We start from the raw sequence: 17,955 nt of genomic DNA on the forward strand, positions 1-17,955 counted from the left end.
GCCCCCCGAGCTCCCAGGAAGAGGAGGGGGCGGCGAAGAGCAGGCTGGAGGGCGTGGGGCGCGCCCGGGGCCCCTGCGTGCAGACCGGGCTGGGCCAGGCCTGAGCCGGGCTGAGCCGGCGCGGGCGGAGCGCTGCAGAAATCCGCCCTCTCTCCTCCTCTGTTCCTGTTCTCCCGGCTCTCTCGCCTTCCCTCCTCTCTCTCCTCTCTTTTTCCTTCTCGTGATTCTCTCTCTTCTCCCTTTTCCTCCCTCCTTCTCTCTGTCCGTGTTCTCTCGTCTCTCTCCCTCCCCCTTCTTTCTCTTTCCCTCTCTCCTTGTTCTCTCTGTTCTCCCTCTTCTCTCCGTCCTCTCATTTCCTCCTTCCCTTCCTTCTTTCTCTCCCTCATTTCTCTTCTCTCTTTTTTCTCTCTATTATCCCTTTTCTGTCCTTCTGTATCTCTTTCACTCTCTTTTTTCTCTCTCCTCTTTTCTGTGTGTCTCCCTCTGCCTCTTCTATCCCTTTAATCACAAGGACCCCGTGAATTAGGTCGTATTTCCCTCTTATTTTACAGATGGGAAACTGAGGCCTTGAGAATTTTTTTAAACAACACTCATGGTCACATAACTTATGGGTGAGAAGTAGGGGTGCCAAGGCAGGTCTTGGAGTGAATGGGGAAGGGAGTGGGCTATTGGCTGATAGGAACACTGATGTGTTTGCTGTTCCAGCCTGTTTTATGTCCATAAGGCTCTAGGAGCTTTGAGAAGGACTGTGAGAGGAACCAATTTAAATTCCTGGGGGGAGGGAGTTAAAGAGCAAGCATTTATTAAATGCTCTTTGAATTGTGTTGAATTAAACTGAACCCAGAAAAATGCACACTGTACTTCATATTATGGAAAATTCAGATCATAGGATTTAGGCCTGGAAGTGACTTTAAAGAACATCAGATCCCCTTCAGTTCTACAAACATTAAGTGCCTACTGCATACAAGATACTGCTAACTTATTTTAGATGGTAGAAAATTTGAGCTTTTTAAAAAATTTTCAGATACTTTGGGGCTCAGTTATATCCCTTGGGTTTACATTTAAGGTGGGGTGGAGAGAGGGAGGGAGAGAGAGAAAGTGAAAGTGTGTGTGTGAGAGTAGGTATATTTTATTGGGTTCACCTGGTTGCTTGTAGTTCCCAGGTTCCTTATTAAACACTTTTAACCTTTTAAGAGAAGTACTCTCCAAATATCAAGCATCATCGTCATCATTATAGTTGTTGAAAAGATGGAAAGAAAGTGAAATTAGCTCAGGACTGGCTGAATGGCTGGGGAACTGGAGATCTTAATGAGGAAAAATGTAAATTATTAATTATCTTCTTTGGATGCCTCTATGCTTAGCCTCTGGGCACACTTACAAAGTAATAATAGAAAGCATCTCACTAAGAAGATAAAGAATGCTAAGGAAAAAACCTGTAGCCTTTTCAAAGGCTAAGTGTGGTGGTTAGGTGAGAGCTGTTGAAAATATCACAATTCAGACACTTCCTTGGCAGAAAAGTAATTGTGTTAGTTCTCAGTGAAGCTGTATGCATATGAGGTGGAATTTAAGAAAAAGTTGGCATTTGGGCTGTGAATGAAGCAATTTACTGGGAATAAAATGAGACTACATTAGGAGTTTTTAGCGTGGAGGCCGGGAACTTGGAGATAAATGCACACACACGCATCCCTTGTATATCGATATATTTGCTTTCCTTTGTGATTGTTTGTATTTTAAGCATAGGCCTTACTAGACTTGTGCTGAAGGGATCCAAAACAACAAAAGTTAAGAACCCCTGGAACAGGGTCTAGTTCTCTCCTTCCCCCTCCCCCACACTTCTTCCCTTCCCCTCTCCCATTTCTTTTTATAACTATTTGGAATTTAGTTTGCAACAGTATGCGTGTGATTTTAACCACAAGGAATGAAGTAGATAAAATTTTTGTTTTTCTTCAGGTTTATTGTTTCTTATTTTGAGGCTGTTGGATTTGTTTGCTTTATAGCTTACTATGTACATTTAAATGAAAGTGGCAATTGATAGCTTTGTTTGTTCAAGACACCTAGGCAATATAAGTTCCTGTTGTGTGTAAGGTATCAGGGGATACAAAGATGGGGGTGGGGAGACCCACTTTGCTGTCAAGATTTTGGTCTAGTGGAGACTAAAACCTATATACAGAGGACTGTGCTGTGAATTAGAATGGCAGAAGTCAGAAAAGAAGAAGAGAGTGGCATGAGAGATTTGCAGAGGCACAGTTCGTATTTAGCTGTGTCGTGATTCAGTGATTCATTATGAGCTAGCTGTTGTTGGTAAGGTGCCATTTTCTCTTTATGAATTTCATTCAGTCTTTGATTAGGGGCAGACTCTGCTATGCCATAATAATCTTCATCCTTGGAATGAGAGGTTGCTAGAATGCCTTGACATAACATTTTGGCTAACTCTTTGACTAATTTCTTTGAGCATGAATCCTTCAAGGATGAAAAGCCCTGGTTTTTGTGAAAGGAAGGGCTTAATAGAATTTCTGATTGGATTAGCTAGCATTTCGTAGAACTTTTTGGTCTCAGGACCCCTTTACACTCTTAAAAATTATTAAGGACCCCAAAGAGCTTTTGTTTATGTAGGTTATATCTATCAAATATTTACCACATTAGAAATTAAAACTGATAACCATTTAAAATATTTATTAATTTATTAAAATGGCAATAATCATTACATGTTAACATTTCTATGAAGAATATATTTTTAAAACAAAAATTAGTGAGAAGAGCAGTATTTTTTATATATTCTTGGAAATCTCTTTAATATCTGACTTAATACTGGATTCTCATATCTCTTGCATTAAATCGGCCTTAATAAGTCGTTTTGGTTGAAGTCTGTGGAAAAAAAATCTAGCTTCCAAAAGATATGTAGTTGGAAAAGGGAGGAGTATTTTAATAGGCAAATAATCCCTTAGAATTATGAAGCACTGGGCTTGGAGTTGGGATGACCTGAGTTCAAATGTGACCTTAGACACTTCCTAGCTGACTGGGCAAGTCACTTAACCCCATTTGCCTCAGTTTCCTCTTCTGTCAAATGAGCTGGAGAAGGAAATGGCAAAACACTCCCAATATCTTTGCCAAGAAAACCCCAAATGGGATCACAAAGAGTTGGATACAACTGAAATGATCTAACTACAAGAAGTTATTGTGAAAATAGTTTTGATCTCTCAGATTCCCTCAGAGCACTCCTTGAGAATTCAGGTGGGGCAGTTAGGTGGCAGTGGATAGAGCGCTGGCCCTGGAGTCTGGAGAACCTGAGTTTAGATCCGGCCTCAGAACAAACACTTGACACTTAACTAGCTGTGTGACCCTGGGCAAGTCACTTACCCCAATTGCCTTTAAAAACAAAAAAAAGGGAGAATTCAGCAGCAAATCAAGTGATTTGATTTGTCCAGTTTTACAAAGCCAGTATATGTCAGAGGCAGAATTCGAACCCTCAGATCTTACTGACTCTAAGTCATATTCCCAGCTGTTAGGTTATGAAACATGCAGATGGTTGCTACTGAACAGAGAAGCTCTTACTGAAGTCAGTGGTGACCTGTTCATCCCGTGCTGGAACCGAGAAGGTGGAGCAGAAGGGGAGCATGGTATGGAACTCAAGGGTCATGGAGTTTTGTTTTCTAGACAGATGTAATGGCTTGTGTATGGTAGGCTTTATGCCCAAATAATTATTGGCTTTTATACTTAAGTGGTAAAGCAGAGGGCCCAGGATGACAGGAGCTGTGAAGCATCTTGGTAAGGTACAGTGTGCCTGGGGACCCTGGTCCTGATAGGAGTGGGAAGGGCCACTGCTGCAAATACTGCCCTCTTCACCCCCCCCATTTAGAGTCCCAGGAGACAAAGACTAAAGGAAGACATCCCCCCCTTAAAAAATTACTGAAATCTTGTGTTTACATTATCTTAATTTCCATATATATATATATATATATATATATATATATATATATATATATCCCTCCCCTAAGAGTCATTCCTCTTAACAAAAACCAAAAAGGGAAAAAAGCAGTTCAGCCAAACTAACAACCCATCAGCCGGGTTTTAGCATTTATGGTGTTGATGGTCTCACCCTTGCAGAGGAGGGAAAAGAGATCCATTTTCTCTTCTCTTCTTTGGGGCCAATCAAGCTTGGTCATTATAATTAAACACCTTTCAAATTAGTTTTTTGTTCCACTTACAACATAGTAGTCATGGTGTATGTTGGTTTTTGTTTTGAGTGGGCCTGTAGCCCAATGTAGGGTAGGATGGTGGTGTCCTTTTTGTGGGAATCTGCTCTTTGCCTTATCTGAAACTTGAGTAACTGTTGCCCGGGGTGTTGAGAGGTTAAATGACTTGCCTGGGTTGAGTTAGCTGAGTCAGAAGTGGGGCTTCTCTCAGGACAGTTCTATTTAAACTACATCTCTTTTTCTGTGTATTTATTTTCCTGGTTCTGCTGACTTCACTAGCATTGGCTGGTATAAGTCTTCCCATGATGTTCTGAGTCCTTCCTAATTTCTTATTCCTTTATTCACATACCACAGTTTGTTTAATTATTTTCCAAATTATAGGCATCTACTTTGTTTCCCCATTATTATCATTATTATTATTATTATTATTATTTTACCACAAAAAGAATTGCTCTTAATATTTTGGCATATGCGGGACCTTTATTTCCGTCTTTCACTACTTTGGAGTATATGCCTAGCAGTGAGATCTCATGCTCAAAGAGTGTGGACATTTTAATTTTTTTTTTAACATAATTCCAAATTGCTTTCCAGAATGGTTGGACCAATTCACAGCCCCACTCACAATGTGCAACATTCCAGTCTTTTGTCAAATTTGCTAATATGAGGTGGTCTCAGTTATTTTGATTATCATGTCTCATTGGAGTGATTTGGAGCATTCTTTAATCTGGTTAATAGTTTTTATTTGATCATAGCCCCAGGCTGGATGAGGGGGAGGGGAGAGGGTCAAGCTGAACAGGGATAGGGATGGGGATGGGGGTGGGGGTGGGGGATTTCTTCCTCAGTCCTCCACCTCCCACCCAATTCTCTGCTTCCCAATGATTGTGTCTCCAGAGCAGCAGTAAGGTGGAGCACTGCTGGACCTTAACTACAGCTCTGTTACAGAAGCCTATTTGTGTTGTCTACCTTAATTAAAATGTGAACAGAGAGCGGAACTGTCATGTTTTTCTGTTTGTGTGCTCTGTGCTTAGTAAGTGTTTAATAAATGTTTTATTCATTCACATTGACTCTTTATCTGTTAGAAAGGGAAGATCCTCCTATGTCTTTCTCTTAGAGCCATTGAATTTTCAACATTGACCAGGGGGGACCATGAAAGGGGAATGGCCAGAGTTGGGGGAGAATTAGCAGCCAGCCTGAAGTCTCCACTCAGCCTAGGACAAGGGTGAGGAACCTGTGGCCTTCTAGGTCCTCAAGTGCAGCCCTTTGACTGAACCCAAACTTGACAGAACAAATCCCCTTAATAAAAGGATTTGTTCTGTAAAACTTGGACTCAGTCAAAAGGCTACACCCAAGGACCTAGAAGGCACAGGTTCTTCACCCTTGGCCTAGGACTTCAGTCTGTGAGGCCCTGTGAAGAACCATGGCCCTGGACTTTGGCTTTTAGGCACATTCCCTAAGCCCTCCCTCTGTCTTTATCTCTCCTACATCAGTCCCTTCTCCCTTCAGAAATGCCCAACTCTCACCAATCCTTAAAAAAAAAAGCAACTCTTACTAGACCCTACCATCCTTTCAAGCTATCTGTTTCTTAGCCAAAGTCCTAGAAAAAAAATCTGCCTATACTCACTGCCGCTGATTTCTCTAATTTCCTCAGTCCTTTGCAGTCTGACTTCCAGACCTCATCACTTAATTGCAACTGCTGTTACTAAAGGGACCAGGGGTGTCTTAATTTCCAAATCCAATTGTCCTTTTTCAGTCTTGATCTTTTTTCTACCTAATCTCTAGGTTTGACACCATTGAGCCCTCTTCTTAATATTTTCTTTGTGCTCTCCTGGTTTTCCTTCTACCTGTCTGTTCCTTCTTTGTTTCTTTTGTTGGCTCGTCATCCAGACCACAAAAGTTCCCCGAGACTGTCCTGGGCCCGCTTCTCCTATGTCTATATGCTCTCTCTTGGTGATTTTATCAGCTCCCATCCCAGATTGATGGAAGAAGGTCTAATCTCCTGATGTCCTGGAGGCATCTCAAACTGAACATATACAAAAGCAACTCATCTTTCCTGCCACACCCCCTCCTCTTCAGACTTCCCTCTTTCAGTTGAAGGCACCACCATTCTTCCAATCTCCCAGGTCCATAACTTCAACATTATCCTTTTGTCCTCACACTTCTTCACCTCACAGTCAGTTGCCAAATGATGTTTGTTTATGTGGTTATATTGTGTTTGTGGTTTTGTGTGGTTTATACCTCTATAACGTTTCTTGTATCCAGCTCCTTCTCCCATCTCCCAAAGCTGCCATCTTAGCTCAGGCTCTCCTTGCCTCTTGTCTAGATTTTTGTAGTGGTACCTTCACTGGCCCCTTGCCCCACTCCAGTTATCTTCCACAGTGCTGCTAAAGTGGCTTTTTCTAAGCACAGATCTGACCATGTTATTTCCTTACGTGATAGAACCCTGGGGCGCACTATAGCCTTAATAAACTGTCACATCAAGAGGTAACTTCAGGTTTTGAAAGCATTTTTATTGCCTGCTGGATAAAATATAAACTCCCCTGCTTAGTTTTAAAAGATCTTTAACAGTGTGGCACCAACCTATTATTCCTGCCCACTTGTATATGACTCCTGTGGTACTCTGCATTCTAGCCAAACTAGCTGCTTCTCTGCTTCTTACATGCAGCAACACCCACATGTCCTCTCCATGCTTATGCAGTAGTCATCCTCTGTAACTGAAATGAGCTCCCTCCTCACCCCATTTCATGGAAGCCCTCTTTCCCTTAAAGGCTTACCCCACATACCGCTTTCTCGGTGAATCATTTCCTGATCTGTAATTGCTTGTGTCTTCCTTCCCAACTAATTTATGTTTAACCACTTTGTATTTATTCTCTTTGTTTGTTTTACTTAAACTCACATGTTCTTTTTGCCTCTCCCACTAGAGTGTAAGCCCCTTGCAAATAGGGAATTGGGTATCTGCAACCCCATCACCAGGCACATAGTAGGTTCTGAATGAATGCTTGTTGATTGGTTGATCTAAAAGCATACAGGGAAAACAGCTTTTCCTAGAAAGAAAATAATAGGAAGAGAGTATTTTTCCAAGTAAAATTACCATTTTTTTCAAAAAGGTATAGCTTTAGCTTTTCAAGCCTTCTTGGATGATATCGTAGAGTTAAGGCAGGCTCAGCAGTTTATCTCCCACTGTCTTTGACTTTAGGACATCAGTGTCGTTGTTGTTGTTTTTCCCCACTTGCAATGCTGGGTGTTCTGGCAGGAGCAGCTTTATGTTGGTTAAAGGAATCTTCTCTCATTGCAGGGATACCTTAAAGAGCTGGAAAAATGACTGACTCCAAGTATTTCACAACCAATAAAAAAGGTAAGGCCTGGTAAATGTGTGAGATTTTCAAGGAAATAATAAAGTGTCATTCCCTCCAGCCAAGGTCGTGGCTCGACTAGATCCACCAGTGAATGAGGTGAGGTTTATTTTACATATCTTTAGCTACAGGACTGTTCTAGAGAAACCTCTTGGTGTTTGAATGTGATGGTAAGCCTGTGGAAGGCAATCCCAGTGTTTCAGAATGGTAAAAAAGGTAGAATCACTCAAGTATCTTTGTCTCCTCTTGGCTTGGGAGGAAGAGGGGAAAACCTCCTGTCCATTTGGCTACAAAAGCTGAAGAAATGATTACATTGCATGTCAGAGTGATCATTCTGCCTGATCATTTTAGGTTCAGGTTGGATGAGAGACGGTCAGTAAGGTTCCTTCCCAGTCAAAGATTCTTTGTTCCCAAAGACTGCCTGGCAGAATAGACTCTGGTTCTCAGATCGTGCACTGAGAATTAAGTCAGGTGCCCCATTCTGGCCAATTGATGCTGCTCTGAGCTGGATACGGATTTTTCCATCCGAGTGTAGAACTAGAAGCACTGGCTGAGAGCTCTCCTTCAGAAACCCTTTCTTCTAAAAATATGACTTGGAACCACCCACTTGAGAGCTATGGCTAGCTTCCCTTTTCTGAGCTCCTTTGGGTTAGGCAGCTTATCCTTTTTAGTCATTGGTTTTACTGTCTAAGATAAACTTCCATCCTAGGAATCGTGGTGCCATGGGGAAAAACACTGCCTTTGAAGTCAGGGGGCCTCGTTTGGAATTTTGGCTCTGCCAGTTCCTCTATGTCTTTGGGGGAGTCATTTAACCTCCATGGGCCTTAGTTTCTTTATCTATAAAATAGAAGAGTTGGCCCAGATGATCTGTCTGGTCCCTTCCAGCACTAAATCTGTGGTCCTATGATATCAGTAGAGATCCACAACATGAATAAAACTGGGTTGTTCCTGTCTCTTCAATGCTATGTATACAGACCTTTACCTGCACTTTGTGGATAGGTTTCCCTTGTGATAGACATGGGAAATTATCCTGAATAGCACTCCTTCCTGTGTTGGGTGTAATCAGTAGAGCCCAAAGACATCAGGGCGTGCTTAGAAGACCCGAATACAGTTTAGTGCCATCTTCATAGGCCTACCATTATTTTAATCATGAAGTAGCTTTTAAATTTTGAAAGAATTTTTAACCTTCTTGTTTGTGGTTAAACCTTTAATGTTGTTGCATATGAAGCACCTCAGTTGTCTCCCTTTCACTTTTTTTTGTTGAAATGCTAGAAAATGATCTTTCGGCTTTTTAATGTTTTAATGTGAATTCTTGATATGTCACTACATTTCCTTATGCAGAAATTCAGATTAATCCTAATCATTTTTCCATCAGAGAGAGCATGTACTAAATCACTTCTTTTTTATATTGCTTTATCCTGTACCTTGGCTTCCTTTATTTCCTATGGTCAGGCTTTTCTGATTGAGTCTCCACTCACTGAGGACAGATGTGTTTTAGTGGCAGAGAGAGGAAAGTAGGAGAGTGGAAGTCTTTCCCTAGTTGATTTCTTACAATCCTTTTTTAATCCATTTTTGTTTTGGATTCCTTGTGTCTCTCTGCCCCCAGGGACCCTTATAACTTGGCTTCCTCCTCTATGAATGTCATGGCTATCTTCTACTCCTCTAGCTTTTTTTGGTTTTCTTAATGTTATCTGTTTCCTTAAATTCCAAGGATCAGCCTGTTTCTGCCTTCCTTTCCATAGCATTTTACTTGCTTTGATGATTGAGCTGTCTTCTGTTCTGTCTCATAGGGATATAATTAAAGCTGTTTGAAGGAACTTTATTATCCAATGCCCATCGTTCAGGGGACTCTGTTACTTTCCTTTATTCAGGCGTTTGTAACATCAGCCTAGCGGTTAGGCCTTTATTCTACTATCAGAAATGTTAAGTTGAATTTTTTTTAAATAAAGGAAAGAGCGGAAGAATTGAGTTACCCTTCTCTCAGATGGTATTTTAGTCAGTTTGAGTAGCTTCTGCTACATCCTCTTTTGATTTTGCTACTCCTGCTGCTGGAGTAGTCTGGAATCCTTCTGTTTGCTCATTTGGGCCTCTCAGGAAATAAGTGACGGGAAAAGAGAAAGCTGAATTTTGGCAGCTTTGAATTTGGAGGGAATCCAACTTAGCTGACTGCTTTTGGCTATGCTATTTCATTTGCTGAACAAAAAAAAGAAGTAATTTTTCATTTGAAATGCTCTTGCCTTCTTTGTTTAAGTGGGTATTGATGGCACAGACCCCACTAGAGGTGCTTGATTCCTATGAAAATCATAATGTGCTGTTACCCCTCTTTTCCCAATTTTTGTCCCACTGGATAATATTTGAATGTATTTATAAACTGGATTTATACCGAGGATGATTCAACATTAGGAAAAAGAATAATTGTAATTAATTATGTTAAAAACAAAAAGCTCCAAACTGCATAATTATTAATAATGTGTTAATATTAAATCACATATTAATAATGTAGAAAAAGTGTTTGACAAAGTACAATACTAATTTATACTGAAAACACAAAGTATAAGTATGGAGGGATCTTTTTCTTTTAGTATGACAAAAGTATTTAAGATAAAAAGCAAACATTATATGTAAATATAATGGGAAACAATAGAAATTTTCCTAGTAAATATAAGAGTGAAGCAGGGATGCTCCCCTCTCCCTCCTATTATTTGATAGAGTTTTAGCAATGGTAGTAATCGGCAGTAAGACAAGAGAAGGACATTAGAGACATAAGGATAGGCAAAGAGGAGACAAAACTATCTATTTGTTGATGACACTGTGGGTTACTTAGAAAATCTTAGGGAATCAGCAAAGAAACTAATTGACAGAACTAACAGCTTTAGCAAACTTGCAGACTACAAAATAAATCTACAAAACCCAACAGCATTTCTATATAATAATCCAGGAAAAATATTAGAAAAGAAAATTCCATTCAAAATAATGACAGAATATTTGGGAGTCCATTTACTAAAGCCCATGAGACCTGTATCGATTCAATTTCAAAATATTCCTTAAAGAAATAAAGATCTTAAATAGCTAGAGTGCTGTTCAGAGTTCATAGCTGGGCTATGCCAGTATAATAAAAATGATAATACTGCCAAAGTTAATTTATAAATTTGATACTATGCTATTCAAACTACCAAAGGGGGATATTTTATAGTGCTAGAGAATAGATTAAGAATTATCTGAAGGAACAAAATAATAGAATATCAGGGAAAATAATGAAAAAGTTAGGAATGAATGTGGAATAGCAGGCCTAACACTGCTTTATAAAGTAGCCATCATCAACAACATTTGATACTGGTTAAAAAAATAGAGAAGTAGATCAGTGAAACATATTAGGAGAAGAACAAACAGAAACCGTTGAATTTAGTAGACTAATGTTTGATAAACCTCAAAAAACAGTGGAAAAAACTTATTTGATAAGAATTGCTTGGAAAATTAGAAAGCAGACTGGCAGAAATTGAGCGTACCCAGAATTTTGCCCCGCATGCCACAATATGTTCAAAATGAATACGCGATTTCTTGCTTTCTCAGTGAGTGGGGGAGGGAGAATTTGGAACTGAAAATAAAATAAAATTCAGTTTTAAAAAAATGGATACACGAACAGAATATTAAATATATCATTACAAAATTAGAAGAAAAGCAGATCATAAACTTCACAACTGTGTACAAAGGGTTGATGTCTTAATGCAATAAGGGTTAAAAACAAAATAGATGATTTTGATTAAATGAAATTGAAAAACATTTACACAAACAAAGTTAATGCATTTAGAATAAAAAGAGAAATGATTGACTGGGGAAAACTTTTTTTCTATCAAGTATCTATGATGAGAAATTCTTATGTAAGATATAGACTACTAAGAGAAATATTTAAAACCAAAAGCCATTCCCTAACCGAGGAGTGGTCAAAGGATATAAATAGTTTTCAAAAGAAGAATTGCAAACAGTTAACCATTTGAAAGTACGCTCCAAATTGCTAATGATAACAGAAATGCACATCAAAACAAGCGTGAGGTTTCATTCTCAGCAATTTGGCAAAGACGACAAAAGATGGGAATTATTAATCTTGTAGAGATTGTGAAAAAACAAGCACACTCATGTATTGTTGGTGGAGCTTTGGACCTCTACAACCATTTTGGAAGTCAATTTGAATTTATGCAAATAAAATGACAAATATATGCATAATACCCTTTGGCCCATAGAGTCCGCTACTAAGGGTATAACCCAGGGAGTTCATTTATAAGATGACTTCATAGACATTAAAATAATTGTAGCTGCATTTTTTTGTGGTAACAAAGAACTGGAAACAAGGTAGATAGATGCCAAGTGACTGGAAATGCCTAAACAAAATGTGGTAGATGCGTGCAATGAAATATTGCTGTGTTGCAAGAAATTACGAACACAATTGAATACAAAGAAGCATGGAAGAGCTTATATGAATTGTTGCGAAGTGAAAACAATATATACAATGATTATAGCAATGTAATTCGAATGAACAAGAACAAAACAATTAAAACTTAGAGTTACAAAATTTCGATGATCAAACTTCTTCCCAAAGAAAAGACAGAAGATACTTCTGTTCCTTCTCTCCATCTGTTGATTGGTTTTGCTGAATTTTTTTTACTCTTGAAATTTTTTTGTTGTTTGTAAAGGACTTGTCTTTCTGGGTGAAGCAAAGATAGAATGGAAATTATTGGTGAGTCTGCCTTCCCGGAAACACACAGGAATTATGTCAATATGTAAAATTATTTTCAAAAATAAAGCCAGACCTAAATAATTGGAGAGATATTAATTGCTCATGGTTGGACTGAATCAACATGAAAATTATAGTTCTACCTAAATTAGCTTATTCAGTGCCATATCAATCAAACTACCAAAGAAATTCTTTTTAGAGCTGGGAAAAAAATAATAAAATTCATCTGGAGGAACAAAAGGTTATTAGTTTCAAGGGAAGTAATTTTAAATAGCGAGAAGAAAGGTGGCCCCGAAGGATGAAATCTTAAACCACACTACAGAGCAGCAGTGACCAAAACTAGTTGACACTGGTTAAAAATAAAAAAGTTAATCAGTAGAACAAATTAGAAACATGACATTCTGAACTAATTAAACATAGTAGCATAGTTTTTTGTAAACCCAGGACCCAGGCAATTTGGATAAGTACTCAATATGTGACCAAAAAGAAAAACCTGCTGGGAAAACTGGAAGACCATTTGGAAGAAATTACGTTTAGACTGACATCTTATGCCACATTCCACAGTCAGCTCCAAATGGAGAAAAGACCTAGATATAAAAGGTCATGAAAGCAAATTAGAGCAGCATATACCTTCCAGAGAGACCCAAGGCAGAGGTAAAGGACCAGTGTGTACACGAATATTTATAGCAGCACTTTTGTCATATCAAAGAACTGGAAACTAAGAGAGTGCCCATCAGTTGGGGAACAAATAATGGTATGTAAATAGTATGGTAGCCTAAGAAATGATGAAAAGGATGGATTGAAAGAATTTTGGCAAGATTTGGAGGAACCAATATAGAATGAAGTAAGCAAAATAATATGAGTAATTCATACAATTTTTACGACATCGTAAAGGAAAATAACTTTGAAAGACCACAGTGATCAGCCATGACTCCAGAGGATGTCCAGATGTAGCACGTTACCTATGTCCTGGCAGAGAGATAGATGAAGACTCGAGGTACAGGATGGACCATATGATTTCACACATGGCCAATGGATTTTTTTTTTTTGCTTAAATGCTTATTTGTAGTAATGGAGGTTTTTTTTTTTTAAATTTTGGGGGGGGGAGTTAGTTTGAGGGGCTGATGGGGGCTACAGCTGGTGATGCTCCAGGAAAAGAAAAGAAAGAAGAGGGTCATTGTTAAAATATACAGAAGAAAACAGAAGGAAGTTTAGAGAAAGACACAAAGAAGCAGGATAACTCTGAAGCTAACATGTTGATTTCATAATGAGCTATGAAAGTAATGTGTTGAATTTATTATATATTTTTTAAAAACTATATCTAATAGAGAGTGGCAATTTCAATTTTTGCCTCTTTTTCCTTGCCTTATATAGGGAAATATTCATATTTATCAAGTTCAGAATGACAACATTTTTTTAAACTTAAAACTTATTTTACTTTTGAGAAAGAAACCCAGAGTAACTTGTTGGTCTGTGTTCAGTTAATTCCAGTTCTTTCTAAGCTACTCCCGTAAAGAGGTTTTGCTATTGACCTTTAAAAATTTTTAAACACATTTAAACCAAATAATTTTAAGTCTGTGTAGTCATCTCTTTGATACTTAAAATATAGAATTTCCTTGCTCAATTGTTAGAGACCCTGTAGTCTGCAACATGTTAATACTAAGATTATCATGAAGTATCTGGTACTTTGATGTCAATTGAATTGAGTACTAAGGTTCTGCAAATCAAGTTCATCTTCACCCATACATTAAGAGAATTCCTATTAGTCCTGGTTTAGTCTTTTTACAGGACTCAGCAGAGTTTCTGGGACTTGGGATTTATTACCCGCTCTTCCATATGCTGAGTCTGTTATCCTATATGTCATGACTCCACTGGATACCTCTCCTGGTTTTGTTTTATTTGTGAAGTGTAGCTTAGGTCTTAGTTACTTGGTTCTGGGACTCTCTACTGACACATTCTCTCTCTCTTTCTCTTTTTGGTAGGAGAGATCTTTGAACTGAAGGCAGAGCTCAACAATGAAAAGAAGGAGAAAAGGAAAGAAGCTGTCAAGAAAGTGATTGCAGCCATGACAGTGGGGAAGGATGTCAGGTAAGGGATCATGTGCCTGCCCCCACCTCCCACCCCATTCTTCCTTCTCTCTTGTTTGCTTTCCCCTTTAATTGCACCTCCTTTGGTGAGGCAAGGAGTCCTTCCTAAACTCCTTCAGGACTGACTCCTTTGTAACTCTACCCTGCTCTTCAGATAATGTCCAAGGAGAAGATGGTGAATTTGATCTTGTCACACTGATCTAGCTAGCACCACACTGCCAGGGAGCCGGCATCCTTGTGAATCTGGGACCAGGACATGTTCATGCAATGTTAAAATTGCTTCGGGAGGCAGAAGCTTCCGTGATTACTACTGAGTTCAAGTCACCATTGTCGGTTCTTTGGGAGCCCAGAATTCATATGCTAAGTTAAAGAACTGTTTTAAGAAATCTGTCTGGTTTGAACAGATTACAGTGTTTCTATGATTTAGCATAATCATTTTGGACTTTGAAATGCCTTCACCACATGTGTGAGATCATGACATAGAAGGCAGATCTTCATGAAACGTACTCCACAGCAGTTCCTGTCTTTTTGATCACACATTTGACTGAAAGATGTAGAGAATACAGGAGTGACTGAGCTTATTTTTGGTTGATTGTAAAAAAGTGTTTTATTTTGTAGAACAAAATGCAGCCTTCGAAGGCTTTCCTCCAACAAGATTCCTACTGCGCATTAGATAGAATCATACAAGACTCCTTTCAACATGTAATGACAGAGGGCCAGCTAGGTGGCGCAGTGGATAGAGCACCAGCCCTGGAGTCAAGAGGACCTGAGTTCAAATGTGGCCTCAGACACTTAACACTCACTGTCTGTGTGACCCTGGGCAAGTCACTTAACCCCAGCTGCCTCTCAAAACAAAACAAAAAGATGTAATGACAGAGAGAACATTATTCAACTCTCTGATAAGTAATTTTTTAAGGCCTAAAATAGGGAGACTTGTGCTTACCAAAGGTGTTTGTCACAGACCTCCTCCATGACAGTGGCAGTGTCCAACAGGAAGAGGAAATCCCTTACAATTGGTGAGGTAATTGAGATATTCTTGTTTGTGAAGGACATTGCGTTGTTGCCTTGAAACCCTGGAACTTTGCAGAGCCTCCTGAATGAGATCTGTCACCACCCAGGAGAATTTGTTCTCACTGTTCCCACAGAAAGAGTCGGATAGAAGAATGTCTGTTGTGTAGATTGATAAGCAGTTGAATGCACAGTGTATAAAGTTGTCCCATGGACAGTGAACTAGGCCCAGAATTTAATATGAGGAAGACAGTGGGCTAGATTGGAAATTGCCTCAGGAAATGACCCCAGCCTTCTATGAGACAAAATTTTAAAACAAATTTTTAAATGTCAGTATTCTTTGGAATGCCACAGCTTCTAAAGGATTGAAATTCTTGGTTTTCAACAGGGCGACAGAGTTTTGTGGTGAATTTTTGTAGATGGAGGACAGTATTGGAATTTTTTGAGTGGATAAAAAGATAGGCCAGTTTTGGAGATGGCAAGATAACTGATGGCCCCCGGTGCCCCTCTGCATCTGCGTGATGTCAGGAGATTTAGAGGGAGAGCCCTAGCCCCTTGGGCCTTTTTTGGTAAACTTGAGAGGGAATGTAGGAGTTCCTTAGGTAGGGCAGGCATGGATCCACTGTGACCTGCAGTATCTAGAAGTGAACAAGTGGATGAGACCAAAGTTGACTTCAGAATACTAAGATGACCAAAGTGGGAGCCTGGGCAAGGTGTGAAGAAACAGCAGTGAAACACTGTGTTTTAGGTTGAATTTTTTTAGTGCACTGGTACATTCAAATTTTAAGCTGTCAATTGCTGATCATCTAATTGAGAGTTGGGGAACCTGAATTAGGGACCTTGAGACCCTTTTGTTAAGTGGGTTTGTTCTATGAAGTTTGGATTCAGTCAAAGGGCTGCACCATATGTGACCTCAAGGCCGCAGGTTCCCCACCCCGATCTAGTTATTGGGTTGTTTATGCAAAGGAGAAAATCTTTTACCTTTTCAACTCAAACTCAGCATCCTCTAGAGGACATTTTTCCTATAGTGATTTTTAAAAAAAATTTAAAGTTTTTTTCAGGTAACAAGCCATTTTAAAATAAATCTGTTCCTCCCACTTTCTCCCTTCCACCCATTAAGCAAATTGTTTGTTTGTTTTGTTTTTAGGCAATTGGGCTTAAGTGACTTGCCCAGGGTCACACAGCTAGTAAGTGTCAAGTGTTTGATCTGAGGCCAGATTTGAACTCAGGTCCTCCTAACTTCAGGGCCAGTGCTCTCTCCACTGCGCCACCTAGCTGCCCCCCATTAAGCAAATTGAAAACAAAAAGTGAAACAAAACCCTCCTGACGTTGCTCCAGAGTCCAGTAAAACAGTTCCCACTTTAGCCATGATCAGAGGCTTCCTTTCCCTCTGTCTTGTCTCCTGTTTCTGCTCACAGCTTTTTTGGTTCCCTCTGGTGCCTCTTGGTTGATCTTTGTGCTCCCTGACAAGTTGACCTGCACACAGCACTGAATTTTCACAAATGATCAGCATTTGGATGATAGCTTGAGATTGGTGACGTGCAGATTGTCAGATGCCTCAGAGTTCCTGATATTGAGAGTCAGTGTCTAGAATTTTTCCACCGGCATTTCAATACAAGATTTTAAACAGTTCTGTAGTCTTTAGATTGATTTGATCCTGCTAAAATCTTGATTTTGTAGATAGACCAGCTGATTTCAGATTTTCTGTGTATTGATTGGCCTCCTGACAGATGATAGAAAGTTGTTTTTATAGGATGGTGGTAGACTCTATCACTGTCAGAGACTTTTCGCTGACCACCAGTTTGTGCATGAAACTCATGCTGGGCCCTACAGAGAGCAAGTTATGGAGATGTAATCCTTGCTGTCTAGGAGCTTATGATATAGTGATACATGGCTCATATTTTATTAATTGAGAATATATATTCTTCTTTAAAATAGGCCCAATAAACTGTTAATACCTTAGGCTTCAGTCTTCCATTATCTGTGATTTTGTGAATATGTGTATGCCTTTCACAGATGCAGATTTCAGAGCCTCTTTGATTTTGTAGATTGGTCTTTGAGAATTGCCGTAACTGAAAAATTAATCACTTTGTGTTGTGAGGATGGTTTTAGGATAACTATACAAGGCAGTTTGCTATGAGATCCAGACTGATGATCTTTACAGTTGGATTTGGACTTGCCAGACCTGTGCTCCACTGACCTAGCTAAAGGGAATCCAGAGTCGTCTCCACACAGTGACAAAAGTTGCAGTGGGAGATTATTGGCAGTTAACATCTGTAATTTATCACAAAAGTCTTTCCTGGGTTGCATAGTATATGTGATTTCAAGATACATTGAACAGGTATAGACGTTGGCATCTCTCATATAACCTCTATCTTACTCCTTTTTCCCTCTTCTTTCCCTGTCTCTGGCCCCCAGCTCTCTCTTTCCAGATGTGGTGAATTGTATGCAGACGGATAACCTGGAGCTAAAGAAGCTTGTGTATCTGTATCTGATGAACTACGCCAAGAGCCAGCCAGATATGGCCATCATGGCTGTCAACAGCTTTGTGAAGGTAGCTTTCCTAGCAGTCTCCTTGCCACGTGTCT

General features: G+C 39.5%; 1 protein-coding gene across 3 annotated transcripts in view; it reads left to right on the forward strand.

Moving 5' to 3' along the window:
* Positions 1–17,955, forward strand: part of AP2B1 (adaptor related protein complex 2 subunit beta 1) — a 123,152-nt gene that overhangs the window by 435 nt on the left and 104,762 nt on the right. For 2 of the 3 annotated variants that reach the window (XM_021005957.2, XM_021005959.2), the window contains exons 2-4: positions 7,486–7,545; positions 14,255–14,360; positions 17,786–17,921. In XM_021005957.2, the coding sequence (XP_020861616.1) occupies positions 7,509–7,545; positions 14,255–14,360; positions 17,786–17,921 (279 nt within the window). In that variant the 5' untranslated portion in view covers positions 7,486–7,508. Of the gene's footprint in view, positions 1–3,499; positions 3,618–7,485; positions 7,546–14,254; positions 14,361–17,785; positions 17,922–17,955 lie in introns of all 3 variants that reach the window. The other variant, XM_021005958.2, reaches the window with a different exon arrangement.

Source organism: Phascolarctos cinereus, unplaced genomic scaffold, assembly GCF_003287225.1.
Source record: "Phascolarctos cinereus isolate Bilbo 61053 unplaced genomic scaffold, phaCin_HiC Scaffold_5;HRSCAF=322, whole genome shotgun sequence".
NCBI classification, from domain to species: domain Eukaryota; kingdom Metazoa; phylum Chordata; class Mammalia; order Diprotodontia; family Phascolarctidae; genus Phascolarctos; species Phascolarctos cinereus.